Raw genomic sequence first — 18,575 nt, 5'->3', positions numbered from 1 at the left:
CTTCCTTCTTTCATATTGCAAGAAATACTGAAAAAGGGTGAACAATTATGTGTAGTAACTACTTTGTAGTTGTACGAATATTTTTAAACTGATCAACATAAAAATGGAAGAGAAATTCACAATGGCAATGATTTTGAGTTAATTGCTTCACATATGCTTTTTATCTTCACTGGAAGATCAACCATTCACCCATTTGTGAAAGGACATACAATCTTAAAACCAGCAATACAGCAAATTTAATGACATGCTATAAAGGGCTTAGCTTCTTGTGCAGGGTAGTTCAGCTATAGCAGATGGATCACCCAGTCAATTCAGATTGTCTTCTTTTCAGCCTTACCCTCGTTAACACAAGTGACTTGGCATTTCACTGGAATTCATTTTTATTCTAAACAGTCCTTTTTCCAGTCTTGCTTCTCTGTGTTCTATTTTTAGCAGAGAAAAAGGTTTATCTTCTCTCATTAATTTTCAAATGTTCAGCTTCTCTGTACTATGTGCACAGCACATCCCCATGGGCGGACTGCTGAGACCAGTCCCTACCTGCTGTGTGCCCTTTGTCACAAGCATATGCCACAGGATGGTAATGCCTGCATTAGCACAGCCAAGTTCAGGTCCTAGGATCTGGCTGCACGACTTATGACACAAATCAATTCTGGGAGTGCAAAAGAAAGCTGACTTAATTTTGGGTCTTTATTCCCAGATTGCTTTTTGAGCCCACCTGCTGTCCCGAGTTAATGCTGGGTTACAATTTTTCCAGTGCGTGGAAGCTGTAGTTATGGGTCATGACAAAGGTGAAGATCTCTGCTGTACCCCATGCCCTCCTTCCCAGCACTAAGAGTGGGAGTCATACTGATGATTCTCATTCACATTGGGTGACTCTCCTGGGGGTGGAGGCCAATGGCTGGTGGTGCAATGCAAAACAGCTGCACCAGAGAATCTTGCCCTTTAATCTGAGAGGGATACATTCAAAAGGATTTGTCTGATCTCAGAATGGTTAAGATTACTCCTTTCTAGAACAGACACCAATGTGTCCAAGTAGAAACTTTACCTCCCACCAGAGCAGAAGTTCAGTAACCTTAATAGGTCCTTCATAACATATTGGACAAATATCTGAGCTCTTTGTGACAAAAATTCTCAGGAAATAAAACATGAATGAAAATAAAATACAGGACAACCAGGCAGTACAATGCATATGCACGAAAAGATTAAAAGAAGAATACTGAGGGAGTAGTTGGGTGGAATATAGCATATTTGATGTTCTTTTGGGTGTTGGATGAATTTTTTTCTATCAACTTCCAGCGCTGGATTACCCTTTCAATTTTTAGGTCTCTGATGGTCCAGTCTATTTGAATATCTTCCATCAATTTAGTAATCACTATATCCCCAAACACAGTCACTGGTTTGTTATCTTCTGGCCAGTACTGATGACATCTTATCTGCAGAGAGATGATTACTCATTAATTAACAGTTAAAATGTTATAATCTTGACAGAAACTGCATACAGAATTTCTAATTATATCAAATGTTTTTAATCGGTTCATTGGTAACTTACACGTCCTTTTTCAAAACATTGTGTGAGCATCACAAGTGTTTTAGCTCTTGTCTCCCACACCATTCTCCAGAAATCACCCACTGTTCCTGGTAATGGTCCCTGAGTTGCAATAAACTCGTTTGGACATAAATAGCCCTAAGAAAGAGAAAATGTTTAATACATAATGGTTGGCAAGGAAACAAAAGAGTTTGCATGTGACTCATAGCTGTGCCTGTATCTGCCATGCCTAAGGCTAAAATCTTGTCAGACCTAATAAGCAAATTGGCATATGCCTGAATAGTCACTGTGTGGCAGGCTGCCTTGGAAAACTAAAAGAGAAATGGCTTTTTTTGGTAGTCCAGTTATGAACCAATACTTTTATTATATATGGGAAGTGCCATGGTAATAGAAATGCATTTAGAAGAGATATTACAGGGACATCAGGTCATCAATTCCCATTTAAAAATATCTAAGCCTTCATATTATACTTATTTCAGATCCAGCTAGAGGCCACCAAGAGCTAAATCAAGAGGTGGCCAACAAAGGAGAATCAAATAGTGCTAAGGAGCATTGGAGCCAGGGAAACAAATAAGCAGAAGTCTGAGAGCCAGTGTACACACACTAATGACCTTGTTCTTTGGTGATTGTCTGGGATCTGCTGTAACTTGGGGCTGAAGCTCATTGAAATAAATTATCTCCAATTAAAGGTTTTCAAGAAACCTACTGAAGGTGTTGACTTATATTTTAGTGTTGGCTTTTGCTCTTTGGTTAATTTATAAATCAGTGTAAAACTTGGGAAGAAGGAAGTTTATTGAAAAAATCTATAGATACTCTGAGCGCATGGTTTGACATGGATCTGGTTCCTCATAGAAAAGAAGTTCCTACAGGAACTATTATGTACTACAGAAAGTCTAAAATAATAACAATAGCAATAATAGCAATAAATTTATGCCATAGAACTAGCAGTTTATAATATCACAGTGTTCTGCTTATTGCTCAAAACAACTGACACAGTGGTTTATAGCACCACCAAAGCTTCTTGTTGGAATTATATAGCCCCATAATTCACAGCTGCCTGTTACTTACTCCATCTATAATATAAAGAACAGGTGGCAGTGGGAAACTATGTTAATCCTCCTTAGTTTAAGAGTGAGGTGAGAAACTATAATTCAGGGATGCAAAGCTCACAGTTCAGTTACTGATTTTGTTTAACCAATGAAAGTCAAAGTAGTGGCAGAGTTCCCATTTGTTAAAACTAAGTACAAGATTTCTCTTTTCCTCTCTTTATGGAGAGGAAAAGCATGCATATGTAAAGAGGCCTAGGTAATTAGGTATGTAAATACACATACATATTGCATGCTTACAGCTATATGCATTAATATATTTATACATCTAGAGACATGGAAAGTGAGAGCATATAAAGGGTGAAACTTTAGCCTTGAGAAACTACAACATTGGAATTGTCTATTCACTGATGAACGGTCATCCAAAATGTATGCACACAAGCAAAATCTCAGCAGGGAACACTCTGTAGCTGGCTTTTGCTGCAGCTTTTTGGAAGTTGCTGTTAGTGTTCCCTGCCTAAGACTTGGCCTGTCAGTGACAGAAGGGTAAAGGCTAGACCATGCTCCAAGATGCCTCTGCTTTCTTTAGTCATTCTGTGTAGTCGCAGCATCAACTGGCATGGTTCCTCCTATCTGCTAACTCTCAGAACAAAGACATAGTGGGAATAAATACTGTTTGCTCAGAGAAAGGAAGATCTTCTTAGCTCTACTGCTTATTCTCTGTAATGTCTTAGTTACCTGCAAATAACCATTTCTACTTTCCTTTGTGTTGTCTGATTTGACTACACTCTGCATGTCTTGCTACATGTTTGAAAAGTCCTTAATGTAAATCAAGCCTTGACCTCATGTGAGATCACCAGCCACTGCTAGAAGATATTAGATGCATAACTATAATTCACCCTTTGTGCTTCAACAGGACAGAAATGAGATTAAAATATAGATGAAGAAGCGCACAATAAGAAAATGGGATAGTCTGTAAAGAAAGATAAGGGCAAAAAACATAGTATTACTTTCTTCTTCCAGAAGCCTACTTTCATTTTCCTCCATCATAACTTTCTCAAAATAATAAGGAGCATGCCAAAACTGTTAGCCATTTCTATGAAAGTTTTCAGTTCAGTTATCTTTGCATTGTCCTATTCAAATACAACAACTTTAATTCCTGAATCAAGAGATCAAATAACACCTATCTAAACAATTGGCCTCAGTGGGAGTTCCACTATTACCTTTTATGAAAATGGTATGAAATAATTTATAAAAAGCAATTTGCTGGACAGAGTTTTGATTATTATTGGAAATAATTGCTTAGCAATGGGATATATATATATATATATATTTTTAACTTGGCATGTTCAGTGCTGCAGGAGTCACTTGAACAATGTCATGGCAACAGTGGCTGTAGTGAATGAAAGAAAAATTAGAATCCTGGTTTTTTTGCAAGTTATTTTTTGCTCTTCTACCATAAAACAAATACAGTAAAAATGTGAGAGACTTTCTACTTACAGACACATAGCTGGCATTAATGTAGTCAGATCCAGGAATACCAGCATCAGGCATCAGCTTTACTCTGTTGTTATTATCTATCATGGAAGTAAAGTCTAGTTAACTAAAAGATTGGTTCAAAAACCATAAAACATGTAAAAAGTGTTCCTGGAGTGCTAAGAAATCAAAAGTACTGTTATTAGCAGTAACAATATTTGATGGAGTAGAACAGTAATTATTAAGGTAATTTAACCTTTTCCCATTACTGTATGGTTTTTCTTCAATGTTCCAGACATGTTGCAGATAGTACTTTTTAATTTAAGAGGTGAATGAGCCAAAACCTCCAATTTGATGTATGTATGGGAGGATTCTGTACCTCAAATGAGCCTGTGTACTCCAAGCCATGCTGTCCTAGCACACACTTCTGTGTGAATCAGAGGTCAGGGTCAGAGATCTGATAGTTTTCTGATATTTTTCTATATACTCTTGCTGCCCAGGTCACTGAGCAGACTCTGGCACTTTTCTGTAGATTCAGTTTTTTTACATAAGGTTAAGTGATTATTAAAAAAAAAAAAAGGTTAGGGTTTCTGATTTGGTCCCGCAGCACATATGAAGAAATTACAGAAACCAAGAAACATATTATGTGTGTAACACCATAATTTTGGTGTTTGGTCTTCAACTTATTAAAGAAAAATAGAATACAAAGTTAAATATTTATGAAACAAAATATTTAAATGTTTATGTCTTATTATCTGTCATGAAGATAAATTTTTAGTGACTGAGAATATGTCTTGAACAAGGCAGTAGATAGCAGGAACAGCTGCTCTGAAAAGTTAATAGCACAGAATGTAGCATTATTAACCAAGGAATGCTATGCACTCCATCTCACATCACAGCTAATGCCTAAAATAATAATGACATTTCTTGTCTTATTAACTGAAAAATGAAGCAGTGTTGAGTATAGAGAAACAGACTCCTGTCTCCTGTGATAATATCTAGCCTGGGCTTATAAGTTATCATACAGTCACTCTGATCTTCTGTGGAACCTTTGTAGCACATGTACACATATCCACAAGAAAGCATATCCAGACTCCTGAGGTAGCTGAATGCACAAACATGTGGATTTTATATGTTTAAAAAATTACTTCTTACTAAAGGGGGGGAAAAAAACCAGTGAGGAAGAATTTTAAAGAGTTTGCTCCATGGCTTGAATTACAAAGCCAAGAAACTATTGAGGCTACAGTTTCTTGCACCTGCATATTAAAGCTTGTGAGAGCAAGTTGAAAGCTACTTGCAAATAAAACTGTCTTTAAAAAAACCTGCAAAGTAAAGATGGATTACTTGACAGAAAATTATTTCATAATGTGGGCTTGATTGTACTGCTATTTCAAAGACAGATCAAACATAAATACACTTGCATTCCAAATATCTGTTACACTATTGAAAGTAAAGAGCAAAATGGAGGAGTTGGTCAGTAAACACACATACATGGCTTTATGTTTGGGAAACGATTCTTAGACCTATTCCAAGGCAGATCAGCATCTGTTGAAGCAAGGTCTTCAAGAAACTTGGGAAGTTCCTGCAAAGGAATAAATGTCTGTTGGAATAATTTTCCACTTGAATTTAAAATATGACACAATTATCCAGGAAGAAGAAAAACCCTACAGTTTTGCAACAGTGCATTTCTAAGAACAGCTGGAAGCATTACAGAACTTCCCATCTCACGGTCAACCCCAGTTAAATCAGTAATGTTAGATGCAGCACTGAAGAAAATGCTGTCAACTTGAACAATTAAGCTTACATGAATTTTCACCTTCAAAAGCCTTCACAAAGTCAGTCTATCACCTTTTGTAGTTTTCTGATTTTGTTCATGAAGCCACATGCTTGGTTACCATGCCCTACTGACTCAGTCGAATAATGCCTTTTCCTGACTGCTGTAGCTTGGGAGGGTTTGTGGTACAGCCTGAGAACTGATGAGAATTTCATTAAGTTGAGACAACTGGCAATTAGTTATTGTTCTTATGACTGTTTGTTAAAGGGGTGGGAAGAGCTATTTTGGGTTGTACTGCAGCTTCATAACTCGCCATTTGTTCTATTACCGGAGGACAGAGATGGATAAATCATTCGTGCTGAGGAACTTATTTGATGGGGATGTTTGTGTGCATAAACAGGTATAATTTACAAAGTTGATAAAAAGAGTGGTGACAACTTCAGAACTTGTTAATGGAAAAAATGTATTAAAGTGATGACCTTGGTGCTAAGAGAACAGAAGATACAGAAAATCCAGAATTCTAAATACATTGTTAACTTCCATAGAATTTTGCATTGTTTGACAAATGTTATACACAAGTCTGTTTCTTATATCTATCTAAGATATAAATTAAGAGGTCTATTTTTTGCTTTGAATGAACACAATATGAAATCTTGCTGAAATCCCTTCAAATTTGTCTTTTAATATTAGTGGTTACCGTCTGCATGGGCTACTTCCAAAACTTGGGCAGATATCTTTACTATGAGGCTCAACATTAATTATGCCATTTTGCCAAGCTATTTAGGCAGTCTGTCTTTTATTAATAAAATTTAATATGAATCTCCTAACAAACAAACAAACAAACAAACAAACAAACAAACAAACAAGAGAGGTAATGAAAAATTGAAAACTAGGACTGTTTTATTTCAGTCCGTTTCTTTCATTGAAATTCAAATATTTTGTCAGCCTGGTGTGTAAAACACAGTCAAAGGTGGAGATGTTAAAATTCCTCTCATTCAGAAAGCTGAAACTCTCTCCCAAAGTTTCTGTCATTGAATATTTTCATGAAGGAAGGACATACACAAAATGCCCATTTTGAATACTGTTTTGGGCCATGGAACCTCATAACATGTGAACTTTAACTTCCCTCATTTGCCTCACTCCTCTGAGTTTTAGCTTGCCAGTTAACTACTGTACAAGTAGCACCATTATACATCACTTTGTAGTAGAGAGGAAATAGAGAAGCAGATCTTGTTATTTTCATAATGATGCTTCCATAACTGAACAAGTGCTCAAAAGCCTCATACCAATTCTCTGGATTAGAAGGGATTTCAGTCTTATCTATTATTTTCATATTTGGGGGAAGAGTATTTGGGTTCTCAGACTCAGTAACAACTTGACACAGAAAACATGTTTCTTTGAAAACTCATAAAACTTTGAAATAAAAAAATTGCGTTTTGTTTTCTGTAGTACATTTGTGACACTGGTGACTATTAGAGGGATTTCAGTTTTTTTACTCATGAGCAGAACTTATCATAAATCAAGTATTATACAAGTATTTCTGTTTCAGTAATTTGCCAGTTACTAGAAAAGCATAAGTTCCCAAATGTATTGAGGGACACAGGAATCAGCTGGAAAGCTGGAAGTTTGAATAGCGATGAGGTGACGACCATCATCAGTTACTTTGTCTCCCTATGGTTTCTTTAAACTTGTTTTTTCTGAGAAGAAATGGATCCAGGTCTATTCTGAAGTCCATATTCCCTTCTCAAAACATTTACACACAGGTCCTGTTCACATGTGAACCAAGACTGGCACTGCAGTTTGGTCAGTCAAGCAAATTAGATTAAACTGGCAATGTCCATGGATTACAAGAATAAGTGAAATAGAAAGACTCACATTTATGCTGGAAAACTCCAAACCATATTTGTTGTCCACAAACTGCCTATTGTAAATTACTCCTCGTCTACTTTACCTACCAAAGCATATCTTGGAATTGTCCAGAAAGACTGTTAGGTGAAACAGTCCAAATCCAGCACAGGGAATATACTAGCAGTTTATTAGTGTAAATTTTCATATTCTCATATTCAGTTCCCAGTAATCTTGAATTTACTCATTCAGAGACATCCAAGAGCCCAAGCAAGTTCAGCAGTATGCTGTTCATAGAACCATACAACAATCTGAGTTGGAAGGGACATGACATAACCTAGTCCAACCCATGTTTCCATGGACAGCCTTCCACCAGACCTGGTTGCTCAAAGCCCCAACCTGGCCTTGGAGACTTCTAGGGATAGGGCATTCAAAGCTTCCACGGGAAACCTGTTCCAGTTTCACCACTTATGTGCTTCAGTTATAGGTTTATATCATGTTCAAGGGTTTATATCTTGAGCTAATCTTTCCTACATACATTGCAGGACCCTCAAGTCATTTATGTAAAAATGTAAAAGTAGAATTATGCATGTGAATAAAAACAATACAGATCATGAGGTCTGCATGTTTACTTCATGCACTGCCCGTTCCTGAGCATTGCCATTACTGATATAATTTCAAGTGCGCTGCCAATCCTACTGTTTATCTTTTAAAACGTGCTACAAGTAACGTAGGTACTCATTTTGAGGGACTGAACCTACCTTGAAATTCTGCCTGCCCTTGGACAAGTCATCTGGGAAGATATCACTACACTCTGCAACATGGCAGTTGAAGGTCAGAGAGTAAAAAGACTGAAAACCCAAATGACATATAAAACTGCCTATTATAGGTTGACTATATAAATAATTGAAGGAGATCTCAGCTTCTTGTATTTCTTTTAATTTTATGCAGATTGCAAAGATTTTGCTTTGATAAAACAATATAGTTTAAGAGTTAAGACTTTACAATGCTGTAAGGCTTAGCCAATGTGGGTGACACCTAAAGAAAGTAATACTAGAGACTTTCTAGTAATGAATGTTAATATGTGAAAGTGTTACTGATATTAAAACTTTTCATCTGTTCAGTCATGCATAATGTAACTATAATCATTTTTTGGTCAAGTGAAATAACACTTCTACTTTATTGCTCTGAGAATTTTATGGTGCTTTTTATCATTAAATCCAGACCAATTTTACCTAATGAGCATAACAAAAAAACCTGCAGGAAATACCATTAATATTTATATACTTTTGTTAGTGCTTCCTTGGAAACTGAAATATAATAATCTAGCAAAAGAAAAGCCAATTGTTAAGTCTTCATTTTTGTTAATCCAACTGGTAAATTATTCATGGTAAATTTATAAAATAATAAAGTCACTGGACACTGACAAATATTTTTTTGGCAAACGACTGTATGTGTTAAGAAAGATAATGATGATAAAGATGCTGAAATAACAAGAAGTTATTGTTGAGAAAAAATATGATAGCCATAAAATATTACTTAATGAAAATAGTGAAAACTTTGAGATTTAAATTTGGAACGATACATGTATTATATTATCTGTAATGTATATTTTGAGAATGAGGCCCCTTTCACAAATGCAGGCTTTCTGTGTTCATCTGCTCATGTAAGGAAATGGAGGCTATTCGTTTGGAAGCTATTCTCAAGAGCATAAGAAATATGCCCTATTACTTGTGGAGGAACAAAAGCCAAAGTACCATGTACGAACCTTTGACTTTCTGCACCAAAATCTATGAAAGAATAACATTCCTGAGTTTCACGGCAGTATGACTGGGGCCTGAAAATTTTACAGAATGTACATTAACTCTCCTTTTGGAGTCATCAACACTCAGGAAAACAAACAGTTAAATACACCTGTGTATATGTTAGAAAACTCTAAATAACTTATTCTTTGGTAACCTACATATGCAGCACTAGATATGTAAAAACATAAATCTGGTGGTCTTGAAAGGTTGGAGACTAAAGAAGATCATCTTTGGCTGACACTAAGGTGAATAATTCTGACCAGGTTGTAGTACAGGCTGCAGAATCCAAATCAGTGTACTGTTACTTTCTAAACAATCAACCTGGTAATTGGGTATTGATTATCAAGGCCAGAGTCCTTCATGGCCTTGTCTGCTTAAAATGGACATGAAATGTGACACATGAAAAGACTGCAGGTCTTGCGATGTTGTGACAACTGCTAGCAACATACCGAAAATTCTTCCTGAAACTTTAGGTTGTTGTTTGTGCAAAGCTCTTCAACATGCTGTAGAAAGGATTTCTTGCTTATTGGCCTGAAAGTAAAGACAGAAGAATTAGAAACCCATAGGGAATATCTTTGTCATTCTTATTATATAACTGTAGTTTATTAATAAACAATATTTTCCAGTTCAATGGAAAATTATACTTATAGGCAGAAAATTATAAATTGCTTACAGCATGCTTATTTGATTTCTTTTCAATCACTTAAAAGAGAAACATTTTACCCCCTTGTTGTTCCCCCTCACAACAGTTTTAATGTTGCTAATGTTAACAGTACTGTAGGCTGTGATTGTTTTTATGAGTAACAGCATTTCAAGCGAGGTTTTTACATTAAAGTAAATTTGTAAACTTATTATTGCATTCTAAGGTACATAATACTTCTTTGTCAGACAGAAAACATTTTACACATTACAAGGTTTTAGACATATAAAATATTGCAGTGACCTCATTCTCATAATGACATGGTTTTTAAATCCTGAGGAGTTTAAATAACCCTGTATTACTTCCCAAGCTAAAACACAGACATGCAGGCTTCACCCCAGAGAGAGAGAAAGCATTTCTCCAGTTACCATGCAATTAGTCATGCTTTTATGATTTATACGCAGCTTGGAGTTTTTTTCTAACCTTGAGGAAGGAACCACACATTGAGACTCACCAATGAACACAACATAAAAATCTTTAGTAAACTTACTTGATGGATTTTCTATAACTAAGCAACCTGAAATAGAGATCTTTGTTAAATGCAGCAAGCTGAGAGTTAACCAATGTTGTGCATTTTAATAGATTCTAGATTAACTACCATGTACCTGAAGATTGGTGTCCTTTATGGATTCAAATTCAGATACCTTGGGTGATTGTCTTTATTAGTTTTTATCTCAGGTATCAGCAGATATGAATTACATAGTTACAGTTTCTATCATTTTCTTTAGATCACTTCACAGTGCTCTGGGCTCATATGGCCCTCAGAAACCCATACTTGCTGCACACCACTACATACACATTGACAGGCTTCATTTTGCATTCTTTACCCAATATCATTCTTCTAAGGGCCATTTCAGAGCATCAGGGTAGGATCAATCTGACTGAACACAGACGCCTATTTCTCAGTCACTCTAGATTTCTTTTATAATCAATGAGGAGAAATAGGTGTAATTTCATCTCATTTGAAGCAGATATCTAAAATGAGTCACAGATGAGTCTTGATACTGCTGTGCCTCTACAGAAACCACAGCTGTGGTTGTTTTCTAAAGTTTTTAAAAATTAGTGTCCTGGTTTTACTTTCATTTTTCATATGTTCATGGTTGTTTCTGTATATATCAATTTTAAAAACTGTGATACATATTAAATCTTTAACTTGATCTCACAGCAGGTTTCATGAAGATAGAACATGAGCATCTATACTCAGAGGACATTCAGATGGCCTTGAAACTTGGTCAAAATTGCCTCTGAATGGATTTAGAAACCAAAGTTTGAGCACTCAGACTCAGAAAGCTTGTTTAAAAGACCAAGTAAAAAAGTTTGGAATAATTAAGTTTTAAAGATAACCTGCTCCGTCTAAAAACTCTGACTACCTCTTTTATGTCTGTTCCTCCAAACATACATTCTTACAGAAAATATTACAAAAAATGTTCTATAATACAAAGTCTACTGTATTGCTGTCATAATTTTAGTAGAAAAAGAAAAAAATTGCTTTAAAATAGTTTGTTACATGATTCTTAATTATTTAAATGTTAATTGAGATAATAAAATGAGATGAATACAATTGTTGAATAATTTATTATTAAGCATCAGGGAAGTTAATTTCAAAGCTCTGAAGTATGCCTTTGTGGGACACACCCTTTTAGAGCAGTTATCCTGAAACAAAGCAAACTGGCTATGGAAGTCTCACTAGATCAGTCTCACTGGAGTTAAAAGTATTCACAGAAATAAAGGTGCTTACTAAGAAAGACAACTGAAGGACAGTTTTAGAGTGAAAAAGAAGGCAATAAGGTAAGAAAGAATGCCACTCTATTAATTCAGAATGTTCAGACATGTAGCTTGCGCTCTTTGTATCACATAAGTTGTTTGCATTATGTGGTAGATGAAACTATCTTCTAGTAATATTGGCAACATTATAGAACTAAAGTTTCCTAACAAAAAAAAAGGACTTTCAATAGCTGTACCAAAGTACTGCACACAAATAAATATTTGTCTTTGACTAGAACAGAAACTTTTGTAAGCTTTTTTTTTCAGGTCAAAATTATAAACAGACTTTGAAGGCAAGTTCCACTTCTTTTTCCTTTGAATTCACCTCTCTTCACCACGGAACAGAAAAAAGTCATGTCCCAGTTGACATTCCAATAATTTTTCAAATACTCTCCTCTCACAATTTTAGCAATGAGGGTCTTACTGCACATAATTTGCAGTAAGAAAATGCAATTTGGTCATTAGGAAATAAAAATTACTTCTGTGCTGTGCATAATCAATCCAGGTAGGTAATTTAATGTTTCAGAGCTGAAGGTACATGGATCCAACAGGTTTGTTTAAGAAGCAAGGGATCTATGGGATGACACTTTAATCTATCTGTAGGAATTTAAGTGATTTTTAGAACTACTGAAATGTCACACTTTTGTTAGTAGGAAGAACACATAGCAGGAGCTTGGCAGCTCAGAAGATAAGATGATTTACTTTAAACTGCTTATAGGAAAGTTAATGTCTAACTTGTCTGACTGTGGCAAAGGTGTTGGCTTTGCTGTGCAAAGTCCATCTTCAGAAGGGATTAATTTTGTGTTCTCACTAAAGACTTCCCGCAATTCTCAGTTTCAACATCCTTAGGCTTAAAAAATAGTATTTTTTCAATGTCTCTCCACTTGGAATACATAGTAACAATCTTACAGTATTTTGTCAATGAACAAATACTCATCTATATGTAATCTTGTCCTCCCCATTTCCCAGTGTTTTGTATAAAATTTAAAAATATAAATATCACTAGATCTTGATGAGTACAATTCAGAACCAAGCCATGAAGTTGAAAATGTCCCTATTTCAGCTGGACCATTTCAGATTCCCACTTGTCTGACTTTGATATGAGGAAAGAAAAACATTCTCTAAGATAAAGAATGCTTTATAGCTTTAAATCTGATTTTCTTTTAAAACAGTGTATTGTTTCATGTGTAGGGTTTTTTTTGAAGACTATCAAAAATCTGAATCCCACTCAGATTACATATGATAGAGCTAGAAAGAAGCCATTTATTTGTGTTGGCAGTGATAACTGAAGACATATTGTCACACAGACTCAGCTTTCTCTATGGGTCAATCATCTGAAATCCACAGGGAATTAAAACTTCGTCCAACCAGAAAACTACAGAAATTACTATGTAGGCAAAAGGCTTAACTCATAAGCACCACTGACACTTCCTAGGACCAACAGAGGAACTAATTTTTAACAAGTTAATTGAAAGCAATATTGAGCTTAACCTTCCTACATACTTAAAGCCTAAAGAAAGAGAACACATGGTCATTTCTTCCATTGTACCAGGACACATACATTCATAAACCTTGTTCTCCTGGAACACAAACTTCAGGAAGCCTATTTTTGATAGCTGATTACTAAAGGGAAGCTCATTGAAGAAAAAGGCAAGGCAGAAGCCATGTCTATCCCTACCCAAAGGAACACAGGTCTGTCTACACAGAGAGTATATCAGGCTGCTCTTTAGTAATATTGTGTGTGCAGAATTGTAATCTCAAATATAGACACCCACTGAATGCATAGTGTGTAGGAAAGATGAGATCAGACCATCATTTTCTATACAATACTTTTCCATAAGGAGTTCTAATTATCTGGTATTTGCAGGGGCTACAGTGTCTGTAACGCAGAAATATTTCTTCTGACCCCATTTTCTTGACAAGCTGTCTCACATAGAGTGAAACAAAAGCCTCAAATGATCAACCACAAGGTTTAACTTCTCAAGGACAGATTTTTAAAAGGCAGGGATCTAAATGGCTTTATCCTTGCTGTGGAAACCACTGCAAAAGTAGGGTGCCAGAAAAGTTGTCTCCTAGGGAAGCACCTGGAACAGGGAAGAGTTACTTGTATCCCACCAAACCTGGTGCAACCTGAAAATTTAGGGATAGAATCTATTCACAGAAGATTAGTGTCTGCTTTGAAGAGCGACTTGGCAAACCCTGTGGACCTGTTGTAAGTCAGGCAAGTGATGAGTGCATCCAGTACATGTATATTCAGTGAGTTTAATGAAACAATGTTTAATCCAGTTTAGATTGATGGGCTATGTATGTTTTGAACAAGGTCGTTTTTTACTGTTGCCTCACACCATCTCCACCACCGTGGAATGCAATGTATGTCCCAAACATTCAAAGTTAGCATTTGGGATTCATAAAGGAGATCTCATTTTCCACTTAATTCTATAGGACTTAATTCCCTACATGCCATCTGAAACTACATCCAATTGATAAAATGATTAAGAAAGACTTGTTGAGAGTGAGTGCATGTGTACTAGCTAGTATTAGTAATTTTAGCCACTGAAGTTTTTCAATCTTTTTAAAATTATTTTTCTTATTTTAAAAGACTACTACTGGAACTGGGACTTTCCTTTAATTTCCTGGTTAAAAAAAAAGTTACCCACAAAAAACTTTCAAAATTGTCAAAATGGAATGCTCAGCACTTTTAAAGTTCTCTTTTCCCACTCAAACTGACTTTTGTAGTGCAAAATATTTCATGTTAAAAAAAGTTACAAAAATGTGTAAAATATAATGTTTTGATTAACCTATACTGAATGTTTGCTGAGCTTCAAGCTGTTGAATTTTTGGTCTATGAATGATGAAAAGTATTTACAGTCATATTCATATGGAACAGAATTATTTTTCGAATTTATTGTTTTTCTTGTGAGATACCAGCTGCAAAAATTTTCTGAGAATATGAGCCAAGATCATAAGCTGCAATCCACCAAGAATGAGAGAATGTCTGAAGAGACAATGGATGAGAGACAGGCAAAAGGGATCTCCTGGAACAGGCTGGAGTATTTTGATTCTGTGGATGAACTCTGTCAGCTGCAAGTGTATGCCTTTATTGATTTATAGAAGCTGAATAATATAATGTCAGAGTAGTGACAAAAAAACCTTTTTTTCTAAAATACCCCCTTCAAATGAGCACTGAATGGAATGACTAGTAGGTGGAGGGAATAAATCTATATTGTTCTGTTTTCACCTAGGATTTTCACACAAACTCTCCATTGCCCTTTCAGGGTGAAGCTGGACCAGATTTCAGTTGATTTTCTGCTGCCTGAAAATTGCAGACATGCCAGTCTGGACAAGGAATCTGCCCATCTCTGCCCTCCTCATACACTTGCAAGATGCCATGAACTGCAACACAGCAAGCACATTGCAACACAGCTGAGGCAGCTGCCTAAATGCAGCCAATGTTGGTAGTGCAGATGCAGTGATGCCCATTCCAAATGCATGGGAAATTTGTGAAGGTTAGACTGCAGTCATCAACATTAAATACTGAAACTAAACATGCTAACATGTCACTGCTTTAGCCACAAATCATGAGAATGACAGGATCAAGAACTGGGACTGTGATTGACTTCAGCATAGCTGTTCCCCAGTGGCAACAGGTACAAAAGTTCTTTTATGGTGCAGCTGTGGAAGTCTAAAAACAGGAAACAAAAACATTTTAGTCATTAGGTTTTGCAGTAAGCTGCCTTGGTACATGCTGCCGTGCTTCTGCCAGCTCCCTGATACAACTCCTCATTACCAGGAAGGATTAACTATATACAAAACAGCACTAGAGACACCTAAAATGTCCCTTCTTGCCATTGACTTTACCAGAATAGAATATTACACATAGTGATAGATTTTTAGAGGCTTAAAAAAAAAAAAAAGCCAAAATAAACTCGAGAATTTTGAGCAGATAAAGAACATCCTGCCCCTCATTACTATATGGATGTTATCTAGGAAAGTTCCTCGGGGCACATGACAAAGATGTCATGAATTCTGTCCTGAGGAGCTCTCAATTAGTGCCTACATTTCATCAGTTTGTCCTAATGTTCAGCAAAGGACCTGGGCAAGGAGCCTGCTGTAGCTTCAGTGCCACTACGGTTTGAAAAATAATAATCCAAAATTTTAACAGCTGCATCCTGTACCTCACAATGACAGAAGTAGAAAGTCTTTGCTTTTGGCCGTTAAAGGACAGTTGGAAGGAGAGAAGAGGAAAATAGAGATGGAAGGACATGACAAACTGCAAACCAAAAAGTGAGACTGACTCATTAAAATAAGAATGATGTAACTGAAACTGCTGAAGCACTGTTCAGTAAAGGTCTTGCTGTGCATAAATCACATAAAGGAGTGTACATAAGTATGAAATAATATAGTTTTCAATTACCCTTTAGAGTTTGGGACTGTAAAAATTTAAAATGCACATAATTTAGACAGAAAAGTGGCAGAATGGTATCTGCAAACCAACAAAGATTTGACTGTGATTGTAGGGACATAGTATGAAACAGCTGCAGTGTGAGTACAAAAGACAGTTGAGGAAAAAACCTAATTTCTCTTAAGTACATATATTCTAACTTCCAAAGGAAAGAAACAGCATGCTTCTTATGTCACATTTACACTGCCTTTGTCTCAAGGATAGGTTGTTTATATCAGGGCTATATTGCCATACTGTGTTATAATTTCCATTTAAAAATTTTTAAACCCTGATTTATTTGCAAATAGTTGTGGAAGTCCTATAATTCAACATTAGGGACTAACAATATACATGATTTCATGATGAAAAATACCATTGTTTGCCATTAGAATATCTGCAAAGATTGATGTTTCATTTTGATTAGCTATATCATTTGATATAGTATGATAACACACAGGTTAAGAGAACAGAATGGAAAACACACCATGTTGCTTCAAAAATACAAAAACTTACTGGATGACAAAAATCTCCTTGCGTCTAAAGAAAAATGAAGAGTATCTGGAAGTAAAATCCATTAACACTTTAGTACATAAACAACATTAGTACTATTCTTATTCAGCTAACAATGTGGAAACAAGTAATTTTGAAAATCCATTGAGATAATTCCTCTGAAGCACAGTTCTGCAGTGCATTGGCAATGGTTCTGCCTTCAGAGGATGCATTGCACTGTTATTAGCAGGTACTAAATTCTGCTATCTGAGCAAGTGCCCTGCACAGGACACATCCCAGCCCTTACATCAATGAGTTCCAGATGATTCCCAGTATGTTTTCTCATCTGTCACCAGCAGCCATTCTTGTGTGCTCTATTTTGAACAGGTTTGTACATGCAATCAACTTACTCTGTACCACACACAGACATACACAGAAACCCCAGGTCAACAGCTACAACCTTTCATCTTCCAGCTATTCCTAGTCTGCAACAGTAGGGTATTTGGCTACTAGGGCAAGACTATTTTAGGCTTCTCATCTTTAAGAAGACTGCCTACCACAGTGTTTCATCTGTGAGACAGCAGGGAAAATACAAGCAGGTGAAGAATGTTCACCAAATATTTCTAACACGCTTGGATGGCACATATTATTGATAATCACCATTATATTTATTTGTTGAATAATATCAACATTTTTGGCAGTCAAAAAGCAGTTCATTTGATAAATATCTGTGACAAGATTTCTTGTCAGGTACAAAATGTGAATTGTTGCATGCACCTTAAATGAGTAGATGTTAGGATGGCCAGTGTGCTGAGCTCCACAGAAACCCAGATGTTATGCCAATCCCTTTTTCAAAAAAGACAAATGCTTTCAAAATGTCAATTAAACAATGACAGATTTGTTCTTGAGCTAGTTGTTCTTGAATTAGTTGTCAGAGGTTTCTAGGAGTCTGGCTTTTTCAGAAAGCTTGTGTAAGTTTGCAGCCTAAACAAAAAACTGGGCCATTAAAAACACTCAGAAATTCTGTATGTTTAAAATATGTAACCCTTCTTTAGCCAACAATTAAAGAGTGATTTGCACTTTATTTTATCTTGTTCTAAAAAGGGTTAAGATTAAGTGATTTTCTAAAAGCCAGTGAGAAGTGTCTTGAGGATGGAGGTCATTCTTTGAAAAAGGATCTCAGTGACCTGTGTAAATAAGAACAGCACAAACACTTCCAAACAAGCAAAGGTCAGAAACGGGTCATGGCTACAGACCCTTTGGGCTACTGTTTTGCCTAAGGAGTATGCTTACCGTGTAAATCTCTCATCCTTCAGCTCCAGGTCTGCCACTGTGATCAGCTGATCCAGTTTGAATTTCGTGTCAATAATTTCAGCATCTCGTGGGGAGTATGTGCCTCCCTCTTTTTGCTTTTGCCGAATTCTAAATGGAAAATAATAGTGAAAAATACACATGCAAAATATTTAAGGACACAAATGTCAATGCTTTGGTTTGACAGGCTGAAACTGAAAAATGGTTGCCAAGAATCCTTCCTTGGCTTTTATTGTTGTCTCCCTCATAACAGTGTAATTTAGTCAAATTTATGTTGTCTAAAATTCAGAAGAAAGAATCTACATACTGTATTCTTTCAGTTTTCCTACAAAAATTCTTTGGTAATGCCTGAAAAAGGCAGCTGAGCAAGAAGAGAAC

The 18,575-nt window shown here is 36.0% G+C and overlaps 1 protein-coding gene across 1 annotated transcript in view; it reads right to left on the bottom strand.

Moving 5' to 3' along the window:
• Positions 1-18,575, bottom strand: part of PTPRQ (protein tyrosine phosphatase receptor type Q) — a gene marked incomplete at both ends in the record, with an annotated part of 124,576 nt that overhangs the window by 6,614 nt on the left and 99,387 nt on the right. The window contains 8 exons of the mRNA XM_084205495.1: positions 1,308-1,433; positions 1,550-1,684; positions 4,093-4,169; positions 5,560-5,650; positions 9,942-10,023; positions 10,683-10,709; positions 16,911-16,955; positions 18,180-18,308. Of these exons, the coding sequence (XP_084061621.1) occupies positions 1,308-1,433; positions 1,550-1,684; positions 4,093-4,169; positions 5,560-5,650; positions 9,942-10,023; positions 10,683-10,709; positions 16,911-16,955; positions 18,180-18,308 (712 nt within the window). The remainder of the gene's footprint in view (positions 1-1,307; positions 1,434-1,549; positions 1,685-4,092; positions 4,170-5,559; positions 5,651-9,941; positions 10,024-10,682; positions 10,710-16,910; positions 16,956-18,179; positions 18,309-18,575) is intronic.

This window comes from Fringilla coelebs (assembly GCF_963513975.1).
Source record: "Fringilla coelebs genome assembly, chromosome: 5".
NCBI classification, from domain to species: Eukaryota; Metazoa; Chordata; class Aves; order Passeriformes; family Fringillidae; genus Fringilla; species Fringilla coelebs.
This window is presented reverse-complemented; position numbering and strand designations above follow the sequence as displayed.